Genomic DNA, 16620 nt, shown 5'->3' on the forward strand with positions numbered 1-16620 from the left:
CTGGGAGCCGAGCCATGAAAGGTATGGGGCAGAAACAGCCCATGCCCTGCCAGGCTGCCGTGAGAGGAGAGGTGCTGCAGGGCAGAGTCCAGAGCAAGCAGCACCAACCCTACCATGGCACCAACAAGGGCCCGGCTCTGCCCTTACAAGCAGGGCAATTACACAGCTTTAGACTGAGTCACTTTATGGCCTAATGCAGGGCAAAAGTTTTCTCTTTCAGAACCTACACACATACACACCCTTCTTTCAGCTGCACTTTCACAGCAGCAGATACTAGGAGCAGGTCCCAGAGCTGGCGGTGGCACCCAGCTCCAAACAGCACAAATAGCTCCAAACAGCACAGTGCATGGAGACCACCCTTAGAAAACAACTCAAGATTTAATACTGACATGCTCCCAGCTAACCCAGTCCAAGCAGCAGCAAGTCATTTTAGTGGGGGGGGTTCCTCCCCTTTGAAGAGGGGTTGGCATCCTGCACCACCAGTATGGCAATGCCTGTGTCAGTTCCAGTGGTACCAGCAGAGCAAAGGCTGTGTCTGAGCACAGCTCCTTTCAATGCCAACCCTAAACACATCTCCTTTTGCACACAGAAGTGTGATCTTAGGAAAGAAGTTTAACACTTGATGAGTAAACTGTAAAAAACAAGTTTATTTGAAAAAACTCAGCCTCTTATATGGTTTCTGATCAACATTTGCTAGACCTTGAGAGCCATTAACCTGCTCCACGTACAATGAGATAACTTCCAACACTAAAAAATAAAAAATAAATACATACAAATTCATTCCTCCCCACTACGTGTCCTAGATGTGAGTGGTTGGGCATCCACTGCCTTAAGATCTCAGTTGAACAGAAGCAAGTAAAAGAGGTTTCTCTAAAGAGATAAAAGAGCAAAAGCAAAAGGCATATCTCAGGGATGTACCATCTCCACTCACCTCACCCAACCCCTCCGCTCTGCCCACAATCAGGCACCAGAACACCCATCTGGGTGGGACTGATCACAGGGATGCTGTAGTGGAAACCCACCTCACAGAGGGACAGGGCAGCACAGTCCTGCAAACAGGACCAAGGCTGGCACTACCATGTTCACAGCACCCAGCATCAGGCTGAGAAAAGGCACTGCCAGTGCAGAGCTGGGGGGTAGGGGGGACCTCAACCCTCCCCACAGAGGGCTTAGGCACAGGGTCCAGGTCACAGGGGCTGCCACAGCCCCAGAGCAGGCACAGCTACCTAAAATGAACCGCAATCAACCTTCTCGAACCCAAATATCCCATGAGAGAACAGCCACAAGGATTTTAAAGAACTACAGTAGCTAACATGTATTCAGAACATACCTAAAGACCACCTACAGAACCAAGAGGCACCAGGCACAGGGGATCAGACCACCCTGCCCCACGCCCAGTCTCCCCTCCGCAGGACCTGCAGTAAGAAGCGTGTGAAGCAGTATTCATCTGGGGCTGGCCCTGAAGCCCATCGTGCTTCAACAAATCCAGTATCCTGCTTTTTTATGGCTTTTTAACAAAACCCCAAACACATCAACACCCACCACTTCCCCACTCCAAACAGAATACAGAGCTAAAGCACGTCTTAGAGTTAAGGCTCCTCCAGATTCAGCTAGATATGAAGACTGTAAGGCACATATTAGTACATTCATGTTACTGTTAAAAAGCCAAACTATAAAAAGCGTCCCCCTACCCCTCCTTGAACCCCCCCCACCCCCCAAAAAAACCAAGGATACTGCGTAAGTGTAGCCCTGTTGAACCTTTGTTGAACACAGATGGAAAGAGAACTCAGAGCCTGGTTAAAAAATGAACACCTGGTTTAAACACTTCTCACGGCTGCCCAGCGCCAGCGGAGCAGTGCCCCAGCCACTGCGCCAGGGCAGCAGCACTTCCCCGACACTCCGGGATTGAGACCTGTCCCTCACATGTGGCTCTCCTCCTCTTTGACACCATCCTCTCCACTCTTCTGAGGCAAGGGAGCCACATCGTTGTTTGCCTCTTTCTGCTTCCCAGCCTCGTCGATGTTGGTCTCCTCCTCCTTCCCTTCGTGCTTCGCCTTGTCCGCCGCCTTCTGCTCCTTTGCCACCAGCCGGTAGTTGATGCCCATCCCAATGAAGAGGTAAATCCCAGAGATGATGAGGATGACCCCGCAGGCCCAGTATGTGTACTTGTAATCACCGTACATGTCGTTGAGCTTCCCTGTGGGACAGAGAGGGGACAGCTTAGTGAGATAACCCCAGAACTGCTCCAGGTTGAGGAGATGCTCCCAAGAACAGCCCAAGCCCATCACCCTCTGCTTCAGAGCTCTATTCATAGACTGGCTTGGAAGGAACCTTAAAAGTCATCCAGTTTCAACCCCTGCCACAGGCAGGGGCACCTTCCACTAGAGCATGTTGCTCCAAGCCCTGTCCACCCTGGCCTTGAACACTGCCAGGGATGGGGCAGCCACAGCTTCTCTGGGCAACCTGTGCCAGTGCCTCAGCACCCTCACAGGTAAGCCCCTGCTCCCCTATCCTGTGCCAGGGGCTCAGCCCCCACTTCCCCAGCTATCCTTCAGATGCTTGTGTGGACCCAGTGCCAGTGCTCACCCCCTCCATCCCTGCCCCAGTGCTGAGGGCTGCCCATGGCTGGAGGGGACCCATCACCATGCAGCAAGGCCAGGAAGGACAGGCACACCCCATCCTACCTAGCAGAGGGGGTCCCAGAAGCACAGGGCAGCACTCCACAATGGTCACCAAGCCAACGGCGCTGGAGAACCGCTGTGCTCCCACCAGGTCCATCAGGGTCTCAAACAGGACTGAGCTCAGCCAGCCAAAGGCAAAGCCAAAGAAGCCAGCATAAATACAGAAGCCAGCATAGGTGGTGGACATGGGGGCCAAGAGGTGGCACACCCCATTGTAAATCACAGCGATGGCGAAGAAATACTGGATTCTGGGTCTGACCCACTTGGTGTTTGCCATTAGTCCCATGGAAGGTCTGGCTACCATGTCTACAAAGGCCAAGATGGAGAGCAAGAAGGCTGCAGACTCATTACTGATCTTTTTGCTCTTTGCATAATTGCTGAGGAAGACCAAGGGAGCAAACAGCCCGAAGAACATCACCACGTTGCCCGAGAGATAGAGCAGGAAGCCCCTGTGCTTGAACAGGGTCAGGTCCAAGAACTTGTTGATCGTCTTCAAAAATGAGCTCTTCTGTTCCTTGGTCTTCCCACCGATGAGGTCTGTGCTGGGGTCACCAGCCTTCCCAGCTTCCTGCAGGGCCTCCTCTTTCTTCAGCTGGTCTGGCTTGGGGCCGATGGGCCGCATCAGGGATCCAGCAACACAACAGTTCAGCAAGAGACCTCCGAGGATGAGGAAACTGCCACGCCAGCCAAAGATGCCAAAGAAGAACTGGTTCAAGGGTGCCATGGTGGAGAGGAACACAGGGCTGCCTGCCATCGCCAGCCCATTGGCTATGGGACGCTTCTTGTAGAAGTACTTGCCAATCATAGTTAAGGCTGGGTTCAAATTAAATGCAAGTCCAAGGCCTGAAAGGAGAGGAGAAATAAGGGGTTGGAGCCTGATCCCCACAAGCCAGCAGCACCAGCAGAAAGAAGGGCTGGTGCAAAACAAGCAGGGTTTTGGTTTTGGGGGGTTCCACAGCTCTGTTTTGGCTGTATTAACATCTCAATTCCATGAGCAGTACTCGTTCCTGATGCTGAACTGGGGGGAGACACCAGGGCAGCAGCAAAACCATACACAGGAATCGGGAAGCCACAACCACCCTGGCTCATGACAAACCCTAAGTCAAGTGGCATGGCAGAACCCTAACTGGGGGCAGTAACAACACATGCTCTCTATTGTCTGTACCACATATCAGTCCCACATATAGTCACTAGCACAGTCTCCCCATGTTACATCACGAGGGCCATCTCTTATTAGAACACATAACAGGAACCTGGATTTATGCCAATTCATCACAGATATTCCTTAATAAACTACTGGGTTTAAACTGCTCCCCTTGCTGCCTCAGAGAACTTACCTCCATTGCAGCCCAATTAGGGCAGAGCCATCACTTACCTCCTACAACCCCAATGCAGAAGTAGAGCTCCTCTACCGTGTTGCAGAAGGAGGCTCCAATCAACCCGGCCCCAGAAAGTAAGCCACCTACGATCACAACGGGCCGACTGCCATACTTGTTCACCAGAATGCTGCTGATGGGACCTGGGGAGTGGAAGAGATATGCTAAGGGATGAGCTGTCTTCGCATGAGGCATGCACGCAAGCATGCCAGAAGCCTGTGGCAGTAGCTTTTGCACAGTGATGTTTCACGCTTCACCCAGTGAGGGCACTGGGGTAAGGGGAAGGAACAGGAGGTTCAGAGGCAGCTGTTGGTAAGAGTGACATTTGGTTAGAGCACAGAAAGCTGAGGCTTTTCTCAGCAAGCTGCCATCTGTGAGCTGAACCAGAAGCTGCCTGGACACCAGCTGCCCTCAGGGACAGAGGTTTGGGATAGGGTAAAGTCACCTGCCCCATGCAGTGCTCTGGGCTGGGGGACTCTGCTCTGCCCGTGGCCACTTGCCCACCACAGGCTGGAGCCTCAGCAGGAAAGCAAGTGCACAACAACTGTCCATCTCCAGAGAGAGGTTTCTGATCCAAACCAAAGCTGTTAGGAAATAAGCTTCAATGGGTACAGGCAGAGCTCCCCAAGGGCTCACAGAGGAGTAGACACCCCAGAGAGTCGGGGTGCTTCTGTTTTCACTGCTACCCCTAAGGCAGGAAAACCCAATTGCTCTGCACACCCACCTTTTAAGTGCTTCATTATCAGGAGCTTTAATCCAAAGCAAACAGTGATTAGATACCGCAAAGCTTGCTCTACAGATACTAAAACATATTTAAATAAACTGAATGAACACCCATCGAATATTAACAGACCTAGTTTTGCCATTAACAGATAGCAAGGTTGTCAACATGTTATTCATGGGTCCTCAGATGCTACTTGACCTTTTTGCCCAGTTTAAACAGTCTGGAGCAGGTTACAGAAGCCCACAGCCAGCCCAGTGCCTACAAGCTAGCCAGAGCAGCCTGTGACAGTGACACAGACCTGATGGCACCAGCAGTTGGGAAGGGGCCACAGTCTCATGCAAGGCAACAGCAGCATGCGGGGGCTGCCACATCACCCCCAGCCTCACAGAGCATTCAGCTCTTTGCAAAACCTGGACCTTGAACTCAGCAAATGTGATCCCCTGAACAGAGTCTAAAGGCAGCAGTGGCCTTTCCTCCTGGAAATCCAGGCCAGAGCAGCAGTTCCAAGGGCAGGGAACGGGAAGCCGCTGAGGGCAGCAGTGTGTGCTCTGGTGGCGATTCCCCCAGAACCCCCTTTTTTAATTAAAAGACAATGTAATTCCCAGCCACATGAAGCATTTCAGACCAAACCTCAGCAGATCTGCCCTGCTTATTCATGCTGTCAATTAAAAAAGCAAAAATCAAAAAGCTATTAAGTAACACAACAGAGTCCTCCCTAATCCTAATGTGGGGCTGAGAAAAGGGCATTGGAGACAATCACATCCCCATACCCTGACAGTGACTGCGTGGGCCTGCAGGACATGCTGCTCCACCACCCCCAGCCCTGGCCAGGACAGGAACTACCCCAGCCCTGCAAGATACCATCAGCTCACAATGTTTTGCCAGAGCATGAGCTACATTTTTTGCCTCCAAGCAAGAACACAACTCCCACAGGAAGGTGTGGGGTGGGGGATGAGGAGAATGGGATGCACACAGGGACTGCTCCAATGCAATTCAGACCCTGCAAAGGGTCTGGGCTAATGGCTGCAGGAGCTCTGGAATTACTGGAGAGGGGAACAGAATGCTCCCATGCTCCAGGAGCTGGGAGATTCACATGGGCAAGTCTGGGACAGCTTCAGCTACCAGCTGATGGGCAAGAAAGTTCAAGACAGGCAAACTGCTGAGATTTAATGGCACCATTAAACATTCAACCCAGGCTGGATAGGGCTTAGAGCAGCCTGGTCTAGTGGAAGGTGTCCCTGCCTGTGGCAAGGGGTTGGAACTGGATGAGCTTTAGGGTCCATCCCAACCAAAATCATTCTGTGATTCTATGATTTCCATGGGAGCAGGGCAGTGTTAGCATGGAAGAGGGACAAGGGGCTGAAGGAGGGAGCTCTCACCCCATCTGCCAGGTAAGCCCAGGCAGTGCCACCCCAGGGAACCAGCTCAGAGCTATTAGGAGAGGAGGAGCTGCCCAGATTGAGTCTCATTAAGGCAGTTACATGGCTTACAAGCTTGTTATAACATCAGAGCAGGGAAATGTGCTGGTCGCTTCACTAGCTGAGCGAAGACAAAGCAGAGTCTGTTCCCCCAGAGGAAAAGCCTTGTGCCTGGCCGGGCACTGACGTCAGCTACTTTGGATGCACAAATGCAGGGAGGGCACAGGCTGCTTGCCAGGCACGGATGGCACTGGGACGAGCTCCAATGTGCCTCTGAAGTGGACACAAGTCAGCTCCCATTTCGGATTACTTTCAGCTGAGCAACCTGGTGCAAAGCTGTGTTTGCTGGCGGGCTGGAGATCAGCAAGGCAAGGGCCTGCAGTGAATCACCCCTTAGGAGCACTCCACCTGCTCCCCACTGGTTATAAAGACAAGGATAAAGCACAGCTTGGGAATTAAAAAGCTCCAAGAAGCAGTTTCTGAAGGATGGGGGAGGGAAGCCACCTCAGTTTAAGTAGTTTTGCTTTATTCTGCTTATGTCTCTGTTTCCAGTGCACACTGCCACCCTCAAACAGCATAAGCTGCCCATGGCACTGCTGGGAAGCAAGAAAGAGGAGGCAGTGCAAGGTTTTAGTGCACTCCAGAGCACAGCTGAGTGTTCAGAGATGACCAGAAACTGGGGACAGATCCCCAGCTATAGCTGTTTGCTGAATTCAAATAAAAGAGACCCGTGAGCAGGGCTCCTGCACGTGGCACAGCAGCTCCCCTGGCCCTTGAGTAGGCGCTGGAAGCAGACAGTGTCTGCAGCACACTGTAACAAGGACAAGGGCAGTCTTACACAAGTTGTAATTCCCCGGAAAGATTTTACTTACAGCTTTGCAGAGGACAGATTAACCTGGTTTTTGAATTCTGTGCATTAAATGGAACTTTTTGAGCAACCTTCTTAAGACAAACTTGCTAAGGGAAGTTTTAGTCTCACATAAGGAGTGAATTCCAGCTTCTCACGAAGTTCTGTTGTCACTACGGTGAGGTGCTAATCAGATCCAGCAGGAAAACCACATCCTGTACTACAATACACAAGAACATGTACTCCTGCCTCAAGTCCACTTACCTCCTCCATACATAACCGCCAGCATGATGGAGGAAATCCACGAGACTTTGCTGCTGGACGCATTGAAGATGACCTCAATCTCTTTGAAGAACACGGTGATGGATTTGGGGAAGGCATAAGAAAACCCAATGGAGATGAAGGCTCCGAAAACCACAGCCCATCCCCATCCTCCTTCAGGAGGGGTGTATCCCACAGGGCCTCCGATAGCCGGTGGCATCTTGAACCAAGCTGGCAATGACTCAGTCGGGGTTCAAAGATCTGCAAAGGACAAAGTATTACCTCAGTTGAAAGCAGATGGCTGCATCCCGCACCCTGGCATCCAACAGCAAGGCCTGACCCCTGCTCACAAGGTTGGCACAGCACCAGTACCCAGGACCACCTCCTGGAGAGTTGATCTGATAGGTGAGCACTGGGGGCTCACCAGCACACCAGACTCATAAGACCGGCTCACCACACATGCTCAGATTGCAGCTGGCCTTTAAGAACCCTGGCTAGCAGGTATTTATAAGCAACAAATGTAAGACATGACACTCTGTCCTAAGCCAAAAAGGGCAGGGGACATCCTTGCCAGCAGCAGCCGGGGCATGGCAGTGAAGCAGGAAGGGCTCCCAGCGGCTGGACCTGTGGAGCATCAAGCAAGGCAGCAGCCTTGAACATAGTCCTTGCAGCATCTCCAGGGGAGTGATCCCAGCACCACCCTGAAACCTTGCAAAACCTCAGGAAGCCCCAGGCCATCCAGAGCAGGAGCAGCACACACACATTATTAAATGCCCAGGGAAATAAATCCACACGAACCAGACAGGACACCTCCACTTCTGCAAAACACTGAAGGTCATGGGTAGTGGCTAAACTTAGTCTGAGCAGTAATCAGGGAAGGCTCCCATATGCTGCCAACATTGCCCAGGGAGGGATAATGGGTCCAACCAGAGCAGCCTCAGCAAAGCCCAGAACCCCCTGATCCAGCTACAGCCAAACTCTCCTCCCCACCAAAAAGCACCCCAGCATCCAAACAATTCACTTTAAAAGCTCAAAACCAGAAGGGATTAGAAAATCAATGGGGAAATGTCTTCCAGGCGTGCTGAAGTGTAGAACCTTCTCAAAGAGGCTGAGCAGGTAGAGGATGATGTGGAGCAGTTCAAAGCCCTGCAGGGTCAGGGTGCTGCTGCACTCTCTTCCTGTCCTACAGCTGCTGTGTGGCTGGATTGTGCCCTAGAACTGGGGCAGCTCAGAAGACATCAGGCTGCTTCAGACAGCAGAGAGCAGCACAAGCCATCCCAGGGAGGAAACACAACCAGAGCGGCTGCTCACAAGCCTGGTTTGCAGTATGCAAAACTATAGTCCCCGGAAATCACATCCCCCTCCCGGTCCCAGATTTTGGAAGACACTTGCTGATGTCCCATGACTGCCCACATTAACCACCATCAGCATGGGGAGGACATCAGAGCCCCCCCTTGAAGCTCTGCAGCTCTCTGCCCTGCTTCCCACTTGAAGAAAAAGCCACCTTGGAGCAGGAGCTCCCCCAGGTCACAGCAGATACAGCAACAACTTCAAAGCAGCAGCGTGCTGGCTCAGGGAGGCACAACCTCCTATTTATAGCACACATCATTCAGGTTCACAGCGATTACCATCTCGTCAACTCCTGCTGCCATGCCAGCGTCTACCTGGCACAGTCCCTCGTGCCTTCGGTACATCACACAGTACTAGAGCATCCGGCTTGTTCTCACTTGCTCTGTGTCACTTCAGTGCACATCCGAGGCTGGGATCCAGGTATCCCAGGTGAAGCCCAGAGCCACAGGGAGCCCCTGTTCCCACCTGCCACTGGACACACAGGCAGCAGTTACCTGATACAGCACTGGGTTTCCAGAGCCACCCGACACCCGGACACGCTCAAGCCATACCTCAGAGCCACAGTGGGCAAGAGGAAGCAAAGCACACGAGGCTGGTTTCCGTAAGCTGCTAAGACTGGTTTAGCCTGACCCAGACACCGATTTTCCTGCATCCCGGCCAGTGCGACACATGACCCCCCAGCAGATCTGACTCCAACAAAGGAATCATTTACAAGACGCTGCCATGGGCACGTCCACGGATGAACTATGCCCATGAGCCAGAGGAGCAGATTTCCTCTCAGGCTTCCAGGGATCATGGGGAGCTGAACCCACACCATCCAGGTCCAGCTGCAGGCAGAGCCCAGAGCCAGCACTTACCTGCAAGCATCAGCATCCAGGGAGAAGAGTGCCAGGCTCCACCAAGGCTCACCAGAAACCTTTGGGTTCTCACTATGGGGAGCAGCACACTCACCTCCCAGGCTCTTGCTGTGAACCCCAAGTTCTGCTCAACACCACTTCCCCCAAGGGCTGTGCCCTGGAGTTTGAGGCCATGTCTTGCTTTGAGTTACACTGAGCTTTCAAGCACTGATTTCTGAAATCATTAAGAGCTCAAACTACCAGGTGCTGGCAACAAAAACCTACCAGCAAGGAATACAATCTACTTGATAGCACTAAAACTACTGGCAATAAAACCTCTCCAGATCAACAGCTGGGGGTGCTGAGGAGGTGGTGGGGATTTTATTCCCTTTTGCTCCTAAGTCACACCCCAGGTTTAATTCTAATTCTCCCACCATTCCTAAGGAGCTCAACAGCACCAAATGACTGCGGCTTGGGTTCATCTATTTGTTCTTTCCTTGCATTCCTCTTCCTGCGGGTCCTCAGGTGCCATCTCTCTCCAAAAGACAAGACTCTTCAGTGAGTTAGACATGACCTCTCTTGCATTGCTGAGACACAAGGAAGAAAAAGCCATGAACTAAGCAAGGCTTGAGACCGTGAAGCAAGATTCCCAAAGCCTGACGCCAGAGGGTTTACATGAGGAGCTCTGCAAGCCACAACATTTTTCCCTGACTCATTGAAAATCTTTAATAGGAAAGGCCAGTTTTAGAAAGCTCCATTAAGGCTTCTTACCCATTTCCTCCTTGCCCTCACACACAAGGAGTTTCAACCCAGAGAGGACAAAAAGCCCCAAGAAAAGGCAGATGTAACACAGCCAATTCAATTGGAAACCTTCCCTCCCCTGTACAAAAAGGAAAAGAGGAAAAGGACCCGACCGAAAACCCACCCAGAACACACTTAGGACATTTACAGCTCTGTTTTGGAAGAGCTGCAACGTGTAAGATGTGTTTGGAAGGCAGATTCCCAGCTGCCAGGCAGCCAGCTACGGTTTGCCCTATTAGGAAAGAAAAATCACCAGATTTGCAGTAATGAAGACTGATGAGAGCAAGGAATGACTGCGAGTATCACATCTGCTGCCTGAGAGTGTCCTGACTAACCCACAGGAATGGGTAGCCTACAGCAACCCTCCTCTGCACAGCCCTGGCCAGAGCAGGAATGGAGGCTTTTAGGCACCGAGGACTGTGTGATCCCAAAACAGGTCCCGCACAAGAGCAAAACCTTTTCCATCTCCTCCACACCATCTGCTTCCCTTTTCCAGAGGGGCCTGGAATAGGAAGACTCAGAGTTCCAGTTACATACTGTGGCCAAGGGCTGTGTGTTTAAAAGCCCCAGGCTGGCAGGGCCCCAAAGCAGACAGACAGAGGCTCACATTTATAAATGCACTGCAAATGCCACCAAACACTTCCAAGGTATCCCCTTTACGCAAGGCTCCTTCTCCAGGTCAGAGCCATGTCTGCTGCCCATGCAGGCCATGGGCAGGCACCACACACCTCAGCCGCCATTAAGCCTCCTTCGGCCGCCATTAAGCCTCCTTCGGCCGCCATTTGGGCCTCCCTCCTGCCTCAGTCAGCTGGACCAGACTTCAGCCACTGCATGCAAGACCCAGGACACCCAGAGCAGGCAGGACAGGCACAAAGACCCCATTCCCTGATGGAGCTTCCACCTCAAGCCTCTGGCAGAGGGGAAGGATGCTCCCCAGAGGCCTGGCCAGCTCCACCGGCCCCATCCCAAAACATGGAGAGCCTGAACCTCACCTCAGCTTCCCAAATTCAGGCTCTTCCAGCGCTCAGTACTTGGTGGGATATCACAGGGATAGAAAAACCCCTTTGTGGGGAGCCAGCAGGCCCTGAGCAGCCCTTCTGTCCCTGTAACTAAACTGAGCTCTCCTACCCTACTGGAAGCAATGGAGGTGCTGGCAATCAGGAGCCGTTCACGGCCAGCAACACTTTCCAGCTTCAAACCTGGTCGGAAACGAGATGAAACTGAGATTGTGAGGGGCTAACAAGACACTGAGTTCACCATCTTTAAGCGGGTTTACAGCATTAAGCATGAGCTGTAATCCCAGCAGCACCCACAGTTTAACCTGGCAGCACATGGGCCTACGTGACTCCTCAGGCCTCTGCACCAAGACAATGGCCGATTGATGGCCAGGGTGAGGCGAGGGCAGCAGCATGGGGAGCAGTGTGGGCAGCAGCGCGGGCAGCAGCGCGGGCAGCAGCGCGGGCAGCAGTGTGGGGAGCAGTACGGGCAGCAGCGTGGGCAGCAGTACGGGCAGCAGCGCGGGCAGCAGCGCGGGCAGCAGCGCGGGCAGCAGCGCGGGCAGCAGTGTGGGGAGCAGTACGGGCAGCAGCGTGGGCAGCAGTACGGGCAGCAGCGCGGGCAGCAGCGTGGGCAGCAGCGTGGGCAGCAGTACGGGCAGCAGTACGGGCAGCAGCGCGGGCAGCAGCGCGGGCAGCAGTGTGGGCAGCAGTGCGGGCAGCAGCGTGGGCAGCAGCACGGGCAGCAGCACGGGCAGCAGCACGGGCAGCAGCACGGGCAGCAGCACCGGCAGCAGTACCGGCAGCAGCGTGGGCAGCAGCGTGGGCAGCAGCGTGGGCAGCAGCGCGGGCAGCAGCGCGGGCAGCAGCGCGGGCAGCAGTACGGGCAGCAGTGTGGGCAGCAGCGCCGGCAGCAGTACGGGCAGCAGCCCACAGGGGTGAGCTCCAGGTGCCTGCCAGCACCACCTCTCCCAGCCAGGACACCCAGCACAGCCTCCAACGTGCCGCGGTGTGCCGGCCTGGTGAGCTCACCCGGGCACGCAGACAGGCTGACGCCACAGGGCACAGCGGCTGTGCTGGCACAGCACCATCCACAGGCACGAGCCCCAGCCTGCAGAGCCACAGAGCAGCCCAAACAGGGCCAAAGGCCATTCCTGGACACCCAACGTGGGTCTCTCCAGCACATAAAGGGCCAGCACGGCAGCCATAACCTGTGTGCTGCAGAAGGCCACAAGCTGCCTGGTGAAGGAGGGTGTCGAGATGGGTTTGTCAGGAGCTCTGGGGGGAAACCCTTCCCAAAGAGAAGGATAGGCAGCCATTTCTGCCTACCAGATACCAGACAAGCTCTCGTCTGGGGCTGCCATGCCCAGCTATTAGCAAGAGGGATGCTCAGCCTGTTTGAGCAAGGACCAAGCATCTAACTGGTTTGCGAAAGTGGGAAGTCAAGCCTAAGCAAGCTATCAACAAGTTCAAAGGCAAAAGCTTGGCTTACTTATTATGCATTATTATATTATTATTGGGCTTTTGTGAGACAGCTTCCCCCCCCCATCCTGCATCCAGCTCTGGGGCTTCAAACATAAGAAGGACGTGGAGCTGCTGGAGCAAGTCCAAAGGAGGCCAGAGATGATCAGAGCAGCTCTGCTCTGGAGACAGCTTTGCTGGCAACTTTCAGAGGCAGGTTTGAACAGACTCACCCAAAGGGCACAAGGAGCCATCTCTCCAGCTCAGAGGTACCAGGGATGGGGCAAAGGCACTGCTGGTGATACAGCCTCCTACTCATGCTCCCATCCCTCAGTGAAAGGCTTCCCACAGCACCAGCTGCTGGACCCCAGTGTCAGGAGAGGACAGAGGCTCACAGCCCCTGTGCAGGTCTCATTCCCACTCCAAGCACAGGCCATGCTTGGCCAGGGAGCAGAGCTGATCCTCCCAACAGCAGCAGGAACACTCCTGGGACATCCTGTGCCCGCCAGGAAATCCTCAGAATGAGAAAAATGTGGTACCGAATAACATCAGCATTCCTGCAGCAGACACCAACCAGCCAGGGCTGCTGGGGGCTGCTAAACCCCACAAAGCCACTCAAAACACATGTGCTACCCTCTTCCCTAAAGACAGGAGCATGAGCTGCCTTTGCATCCAGCCATCACCACATTACTGCTTCCTTAAAGCCCCCAAACCGGGTTTGAGGGATGGGAGCCTCACCCAGGACCCCACAGCAGGCACATCCTCACTGTTTCAGGAATTAACCAACAGCCCCACACCAAGTTGCTTCAGCTACAGCACAACAGCAGCTTTAAAGGCACATTTAGAGGTGAGTCATACAGACATCACTGGTGAGAGGCTCCTATTTCCATCGAGTTCCTGCTATAGGCAGATTCCTCAGAAGGAAATAGGAAAAGCCATAGAAGTGAAACAATGAGATTAGCACTACGGTGCTAAATGAGATTCAACTCGCCTCCCTTAGCCTACGTGCAGCTTTTCAACTCCTCATAAAGGATACCTAAATTAGTAGCATGCAAGTCACCGGGTACTTTCCACTTTGGCTGCCAGGTAAATCAGGCCAATTGTGCGAGATAAGAGCCATGAAGCCATAAGCACATGTAGCCATTCGCACCTTTGTCAAAGATCACCTCCCATAAAGGGAGGAGGCTGCTTCACACCTTCCCCAAAGGGCCAGGACCAGCACAGGCACCCCTATGACTTCGGGGTAGGGAGGTTTGCCAAACACCTATCTGCCATTAAGAACTCCATTACCCCAGTGTTTAACCCAACATCGAGAAAGCCCCTTCTCACCAAGCAACCCCAGTTGCTTCTCTCCCCAAATGCAGAGCCCCACTCTGCCCCCAGCGCACCCCAGTTATGCCACACATCGGCCCAGTTCTCAACCCTGCTCCTTTCGCTCCAGACATAGCCAAAAAACTCTCAAAGAGACCCAGGAGAATCAACCAGCACTAAATTACCTCACTTAGCATCAAAATCGGATGCTTGTGCACCACAAAAAGGCTCAGGGCTCCCAGAAAAGCACAAAACCAGTGTCATTAGATTCCAGGTTTCTTGTCATGCAGCTAAGAAATCCCATCTTTCTTCTCGGAAAGCCTGAGAACAGAAGCAACCCTCGTGCAAAGGGGTTCCTTTAGGGCTGGTTATTTTGGGGTGGTGCTGGGCAGAAGGGGCTCCCTGCAGCTTGTCACAGAGGACAGAACTCCCACCTCTCCCCCCACTGCAGCTCCAGGTCCTCCAGTTTCCCTCCGAGCCTCCTCTTCAGGCTCATCCTCTCAGCTCAGCTTCCAAACTCGCCAGCGCTGATGCCCTTTCGGGAGGCATCTGCACACCACGGGACCCTGCGGCTACCGACCTGCGAGCACCGGGCTCCACCGAGAGCGGTGCTCGGTGCGATGCCCAGCACCGCACGTGGCAGGGATGGGATGCATGGGGCCGTAAGCTTCGGGAGCGATGCAACAGGTACCGGTCCCACTTCCCCGCTGTGACCGCCTCGAGTCCTTGCCCCATCTCACCGGCCCCATCACCGGCCCCGCAGCCACCACCGATCCCTGCGGCCGGTAACGCCGCAGGCAGGACTGCAGTGAATGACCCACGGGAGACCTGGAACACTCGTGTGGGGCGCGGGTCGCTCAGGGGAAAGGGGAAGACCTCTCCGGCCTCCCGGGGAACCGGAGCGGCCCTCCCCGGTGCCCCCCAGCCTCTTATCGGCTGCCACACATGCCTTTCCACCGTCCGCACCGCCGGTATCGGGCACGGGGCCGGACACCCCAGCGCCGGTCAGGAGCGGCCGGACCGGCCGGAGAGGTGAGGACCCTCCCGGGAGGCAAAGCATCCCCTCTTCATTGCCAAGGCCACCCGGGACCCCCGAAGCTACCGGCCGCGACCCCCGGAGGGAGGTTACCGGGACAGACCGGGGATCTGAGGGTACGTGACCGGCCCATGGGCCCCTCACCCGTACGGCTGTACCGAAGCAGGAACAAAGCACGCGCTCCCGGTAACTCACCGGGAGGGGGGGGGGGGGGGGCCGGAAGGCCCTGACCCACCGAACCCGGCGTTACCGGCCAGTGCGGGGCCGTGAGCACCGAGCCCAGGGCTGCTCCGAGCTCCGGTGTCCCCATCCCCGTCCCCACAGCCCCGCCATGTCCCGTCCCCCCGCCCGCCACGTGGAGCCGCCGCCGCCGGCCCTACCTGCGCGTGCCGCCGCCGGCCGAGTGCCGCCACCCCCGCCCCCCCCCGCCGCTCTTAAGGGGCCGCGCAGCGGAGGGCGGGGAACCGGGAACGGCACCGAGCGGCCAGCACCGCCCCCCGCCGCGCCACGTGCGCGCCGCCCGCCCGGCCAGGACCAGGCGCGCTCTCGTGGGGTCCGTGTCCCCCCTCCCGGTTCCGTACCCCCCCCCCCCCCATCACCGTCACATGGAGCCCTCCTGCCGCCGCATGGCCCCGGGAGCAGCGGCAGGGCCCGTGCGCCCCGGCACGTACCACCCCGCGGGGGGGGCAGGCGGCGCAGGCCGGGGCCCGGGGTGGCCGTGGGGAGGTCGGTGTCAGAGAACCGGGGAATCAATGGGGCTGGAAAAGCTCTTCCAGCTCATCCGGTCCCAGCCCTGCCAAGGCCACCCCTAACCCATGGCACTGAGGCCTCGTCTCCACACTGTGAACACTTGCAGGGACAGTGACTCCTGTTCCAATGCCTGAGCACCCTGTGGGGCAGGAATTGTTCCTCAGCTCCATCTAAACCTGCCCTGGTGCAGCTTGAGGCCGGTTCCTCTTGTCCCATCCCTTGTTCCTTGGGAGCAGAGCCCGACCCCAGCTCACCACAACCTCCTGCCCGGTCTGTGGCAGCCCCACCGAGATGCACGGATGCGGATGGGACCTTGCACAGTGCAGCAGCACCTCAAGGACTTCCCTTTGCTGCTGACTCCTCCGGGTGTGCCAGGGTGGGGAGGAGCAGGGTGTCCCTCTGTGCCCTGCCCTTGGCCCTGCCTGGACCGTGTCCCTGCCGGTGGAAGCATCCTCGTGAAAGCCACCGGCTGCGGTGCTGTACGTGAGCACCATGGAACCTCTGCCTGTTGCCAGCCACCGGCTGCGGTGCTGTACGTGAGCACCATGGAACCTCTGCCTGTTGGCAGCCACCGGCTGTGGTGCTGTACGTGAGAACCATGGAACCTCTGCCTGTTGCCAGCCACCGGCTGCGGTGCTGTACGTGAGCACCATGGAAGCTCTGCCTGTTGCCAGCCACCGGCTGCGGTGCTGTACGTGAGCACCATGGAACCTCTGCCTGTTGCCAGCCACCGGCTGCGGTGCTGTACGTGAGCACCATGGAACCTCTGCCTG

The 16620-nt window shown here is 55.4% G+C and overlaps 1 protein-coding gene across 2 annotated transcripts; it reads right to left on the bottom strand.

Annotated features, from left to right (window-relative positions):
• Positions 1–627: 627 nt before the first annotated feature.
• On the bottom strand, positions 628–15564 carry SLC16A1 (solute carrier family 16 member 1). 2 transcript variants are annotated; one of them, XM_034069704.1, is made up of 6 exons: positions 15478–15564; positions 7311–7568; positions 4057–4200; positions 2685–3524; positions 1871–2197; positions 628–1815 (listed from the first exon to the last, which is right to left on the bottom strand). In XM_034069704.1, exons 2-5 carry the CDS (start codon positions 7525–7527, stop codon positions 1920–1922), a joined length of 1479 nt encoding a protein of 492 aa, XP_033925595.1. In that variant the 5' UTR covers positions 7528–7568; positions 15478–15564; the 3' UTR covers positions 628–1815; positions 1871–1919. The 2 variants fall into 2 exon arrangements, with proteins under 2 accessions (XP_033925595.1, XP_033925594.1); XM_034069703.1 differs by having other exon boundaries at positions 628–2197.
• Between the last annotated feature and the right edge of the window lie 1056 nt (positions 15565–16620).

Source organism: Melopsittacus undulatus, chromosome 16, assembly GCF_012275295.1.
Source record: "Melopsittacus undulatus isolate bMelUnd1 chromosome 16, bMelUnd1.mat.Z, whole genome shotgun sequence".
Taxonomy (NCBI): domain Eukaryota; kingdom Metazoa; phylum Chordata; class Aves; order Psittaciformes; family Psittaculidae; genus Melopsittacus; species Melopsittacus undulatus.

Bases quoted from the DNA above. Each gene is read 5' to 3' on its own strand.
- SLC16A1 (XM_034069704.1), bottom strand. From the start codon at position 7,527: ATGCCACCGGCTATCGGAGGCCCTGTGGGATACACCCCTCCTGAAGGA. The intron at 4,201-7,310 runs GTAAGTGGACTT...TCCACTCCCCAG, and splicing joins GGCGGTTATGTATGGAGGAG to GTCCCATCAGCAGCATTCTG. The intron at 2,198-2,684 runs GTAGGATGGGGT...TCTGTCCCACAG, and splicing joins TCTGGGACCCCCTCTGCTAG to GGAAGCTCAACGACATGTAC.